The sequence below is a fragment of the Vipera berus genome (assembly GCF_964194415.1).
Source record: "Vipera berus genome assembly, chromosome: 1".
NCBI classification, from domain to species: domain Eukaryota; kingdom Metazoa; phylum Chordata; class Lepidosauria; order Squamata; family Viperidae; genus Vipera; species Vipera berus.
The window spans coordinates 19,661,086-19,665,636 of NC_138202.1; the positions used below are offsets into that span (position 1 = coordinate 19,661,086).

Here is a 4,551-nt window from a genome sequence, read left to right on the forward strand (position 1 = left end):
TTCACAGATGGCAGGCAGTCTTTTTCTTTCTGTGTTTTCTTTGATGTGGTTTTCAATCTTTTCTTTCAGCATTTTTGCTAGATTACTTAGCTCTACACTTTCAAGTTGTTGCACAGGGGAATCTTCATCCTGTGTGGTGGCTTCTTCCGCTGGTTGGTCAGTTTGTTGGTCAGATTATTATTATTATTATTATTATTATTATTATTATTATTATTATTATTATTATTATTATTATTATTATTATTATTATTATTGTTGTTGTTGTTGTTGTTGTTGTTGTTGTTATTGTTGTTGTTGTTATTATTATTATTATTATTATTATTATTATTATTATTATTATTATTATTATTACATTCAAAAAATTGTTCTGGTTACAATCCCACTATGTAACCTTGGACCAACAGGTGACTCTCACGGGACAGCAGATGAGTCATTTCGATTCCCCTTATCCCAGGGGTGTCCAAACTTTTTTCAAAGAAGGCCAGATTGGATGAAGTGAACATGCTGGAGGGCCGAACATTTTTCCGAACATTCTTTGAACAATTACAATTAAATGCAAATGAATTATTTTATGCCAAGTTAATTGCAAATGGCATACTTTTCATTTTATAACATAAGATCAACTGACAGCTGAGTTTTCACAATGTATTTTAAATAAATTAAAAAAAACTTACGTGCACTAATGTGAAGGGTGAAACTGATTCAATTCAATTCTCCGTGCTATAGTGTTACGAGCCAGGCAAATGTTGGCAAATGTTATTTGCTTTGACAAGGTCAGACTCTCTGGTAACAGCTCACACACTTCCACCACTTCACAAATTCTGCTAGGCCAGGGCCCTACCTACCCCTGTCCAGCTCCCCACATCCCAGCCCATAAAATGGCTGTGAAACACAGAATGCGCGCATGTGCACACACACACACACACACAGACACACCCGCCCTTCCCTGGACGTCGCCTTCGCCCAGGGGAGCCAGAGGGCTTCGAAGCTGGGGCAGCTCCAGCGGCAAAGAAGGCGTGCCCTCGCTGCACCGGCACAGATGCCACGCCAAGCCCGCGGCAGGGGGAGGAGCGTGGTGGTTTGGCCAGACAGGAAAAGGTGCGGGAAGCGGCCGCCGCCTGGTAACGGCACCCGGGCTCACAATGTGGAGGCGGCGAGCAAGCACGCGCTCAGGGCGAGGCGGCCGCGGTCCGGTGAGGGAAGAGCGCCGAGGGAGTGGCTGGCCGGGCTGCGCTGCTGCCGAGCAAAGCTCGGCCGGGGTGCCCGCTCTGCTCTGCCTGGCGCCAGCTCAGAGACTCCGCCCGCCAGGCCCTTCTCCTGCTCAGCCAGGCCAGGCGCGCACCGTCAGCCTCGCTGCACCGGCACAGATGCTGCGCCAAGCCCGGGGCGGGGGGGGAGGAGCGCGGCGGTTCGGCCAGGCAGGAAAAGGTGCGGGAAGCGACCGCCGCCTGGTAACGGCGCCCGGGCTCACAACGTGGAGGCGGTGTAGCGAGGCTGACGGTGCGCGCCTGGCCTGGCTGAGCAGGAGAAGGGCCTGGTGGGCGGAGTCTCTGAGCTGGCGCCAGGCAGAGCAGAGTGGGCGCGCCGGCCGAGCTTTGCTCAACAGCAGCGCAGCCCGGCCGGCCACTCCCTCGGCGCTCTTCCCTCACTGGACCGCGGCCGCCTCGCCCTGAGCGCGCGCTTGCTCGCCGCCTCCACATTGTGAGCCCGGGCGCCGTTACCAGGCGGCGGCCGCTTCCTGCACCTATTCCTGCCTGGCCAAACCGCCACGCGCTCAGCCAGGCCAGGCGCGCACCGTCAGCCTCGCTGCACCGGCACAGACGCCGCGCCAAGCCCGGGGCGAGGGGAAGGAGCGCGGCGGTTCGGCCAGGCAGCCGGCCCTTCAACCCACCGGAGGAGCGGCAGATCGGTGCGGCCGGAGTCGGGAAAGCCACTAGAAGGGGGAGGGGAGTCACCTCTCCCCGCCGGGGGGTCGCCCAGCCCGTCCCGGGAGGCTGACATTTCTGCAGCCAAAAAAGTCGTCTCGGATTCCATGGCGGAAGGTCACCCCCGGGACTCCAGCGCCAGGCAGAGCTGAGAGGTGGAGGGGGGGAGAAAGGGAGGGAAGGAGACAGGGAGGAGAAAGGACGAATGGGGGGAGGGAGGGAAGGAGAAAAAGAGAAGGAAGGAAGGAAGGAAGGAAGGAAGGAAGGAAGGAAGGAAGGAAGGAAGGAAGGAAGGAAGAAAGGAAGAAGAGAGAATGGAGGCAGGAGAGAGGAAGAAGAAAGAGAAGAGAGAGAGAGAGAGAGAGAGAGAGAGAAAGAAAGAAAGAAAGAAAGAAAGAAAGAAAGAAAGAAAGAAAGAAAGAAAGAAAGAAAGAAAGAAAGAAAGAAAGAAAGAAATCGGAGGCTTGGACAGACCCCGCTCCAGGCTCCGGGGCCGCCGCCACGGAATGCCCAGCCTCGGGGGGGAGTCTTCTGCAGGCACGCCCTGGCCCCCTCCCCTCCCCTCCCTCCCTCCCGTGGCCCGTCCCCAAGACGGCGCCCGCGGGTCCCCGGACTCACAGCACGCAGAGGGCGAAGGCGCCGGCCACGTTCTTGCTGTCGCGCACCAGGAAGCTGCCGGCCCGCCCGGCCCACGCCAGCAGCTCCTCGGCCGCAGCCCGGCTCAGGTCCTTGTGGTACCAGAGCGGCCAGCCCGGCACCGCCGGAGCCCCCACGCCCGGGAGCCCCAGCGCCGCCGGAGCCACCGCCATGGGCAGCCGCGGCGTGCAGGGAAGGTGCTCAGCGGGACGGGCGGGCAGGCCAAGACCCCCGTCGGCCACCCCCGCCTTGCCCACAGCGCCGCAACGGCCCGACCGGAGACCCCCGGCCGCTCAGGGCATGCCCGGCCCAGTGGCTCCTCCTCTGGGCTGCGCTCTGGCCAGGATGAGGGCGCGATCCGCTCTCCGCACGCTTCCCCTGAGCACTAGAGCCGCCCCAGGCCCCGAGCAGGCATGGCGGAGGAGGAGGAGGAGGCGGAGGAAGCCACGTGGAGCCCCGGAGCCTGGCTGGCGGGGTGGGGGCGGCAGCTGGGCTGGCCTGCGCTTCCTGGGGCGGCCCCTCGGCGGGGGAGGTGGGAGCAGCTCCCGAAGGGGCGGCCCTCAATCAGAAGGGAGGGCCGTGGGAGGGCCGCATTTACATACAGCAGGGAGGGCTGTTGAGGGCCGTATTAAACCGCCCCGCGGGCCGCAAATGGCTCACGGGCTGGACTTTGGACATGCCTGCCTTATCCCAACCCTTTGCCTCCCTACAGCACCCTCCCCATTATTGTTTATGGCAGCCTGGCATCTGGCGAAGTATTGCTGGTGCAGCACGATGACAGTTTTGACATTTTACTGCTAAAAAAAAAGAAAGAGAAATGATCTCTTAGGTGAATCTGTTAATCATTAGTACCCAACAGAGTTTAAAAGAGCAACATTCAGAGTTAATAGTGAAGAATGGCAAAACATAAGAGCTATGGTGGATCTGAAAAGAACATAAGAGCTATGACTGGCTGGGGATTTCTGGGAGTTGACGTACACACAATTTAAAGTTGTCAAGGTTGAGAAAAACAGCTAAAGCAAACAGACAGTACATATCCAGAATGCTCATAACAGAAGGCTAAGGTAAGGACATTCATTCTTCCATATTCCTTCCAAATAGCTAGAACTTCAAATGTGCTGCCTTTGAATTTAAAAATAATATGACTAGAAGCCTTTGATTGACCTCTTCTTCTTGAAACTATCTAATCCACTTGAAAGACAATTTAAATGGGTGGCCTTTACCATATCTGATGAGAGCAAATTCTCTACTTTAAGAGGTTTTCTGAAGCAGAAAATCTCTAAGCCAAGAAGGTTACGGATGATATTTCATGATAAATAAGTGCAAAATGCAGGTTGCTTTTGGAATGTGTTTAGATGACTGTGCTTGTTAAACAAATTAATATAGCAGAATAAGTGGAATGAATAAGCAAATAAAAAATAATTTAAATATACAAATAGAAAACAGAAATAAAATAACAGTAAACTTTCCATGGAGTATCCTATCATTTTAGTTTAAACCTACATTGATATTCAACCATTTCCTGAGATACTTCTGTCAGTGAAATCAAGTTTCCATCATTATTTTACTTTATTTATTTTTCACATTTTTGAACCATCCATCTCCCTCAGAAATGGACTTTCAGAATAGGAAGGACTGATTCTTTTTCCACCCTTACCCCTTGTCATTCCTCAAGGTTATAAGAATGATGGTGGATGGTCATATAGCATTTTTTGGAGTGTGGTTTTAGGAAACAGAAAATGGAAGCCACCAGCAATGCCATAAAACAGACATGTCAAACACAAGGCCCGGGGGCCAGATCCGGCCCGTGAAGTGGTATTATGCGGCCCATGAAGCCATCCTGGAAACAGTGAGGGAATGCCCCCCACTGCCTTGGCCCTGGCCCAGAGACCCTCCTCCTGCCAGAGACCCTCAGATCTGTCCCACTCCTGCCCAGGCCCCCATAGGCACCCTTGATGCGAACGATGTAGAGCTGGCCATGCCCACCCAG

At 54.0% G+C, this 4,551-nt stretch overlaps 1 protein-coding gene across 1 annotated transcript; it reads right to left on the reverse strand.

The window, feature by feature from the left end:
• Positions 1-967: 967 nt before the first annotated feature.
• LOC308664017 (uncharacterized protein) lies at positions 968-4,228 on the reverse strand (the record flags this gene model as incomplete). Its single annotated transcript, XM_081320924.1, has 3 exons — positions 968-1,317; positions 1,771-2,761; positions 4,219-4,228. 3 exons carry the CDS (start codon positions 4,226-4,228, stop codon positions 1,170-1,172), a joined length of 1,149 nt encoding a protein of 382 aa, XP_081177050.1. The 3' UTR covers positions 968-1,169.
• Between the last annotated feature and the right edge of the window lie 323 nt (positions 4,229-4,551).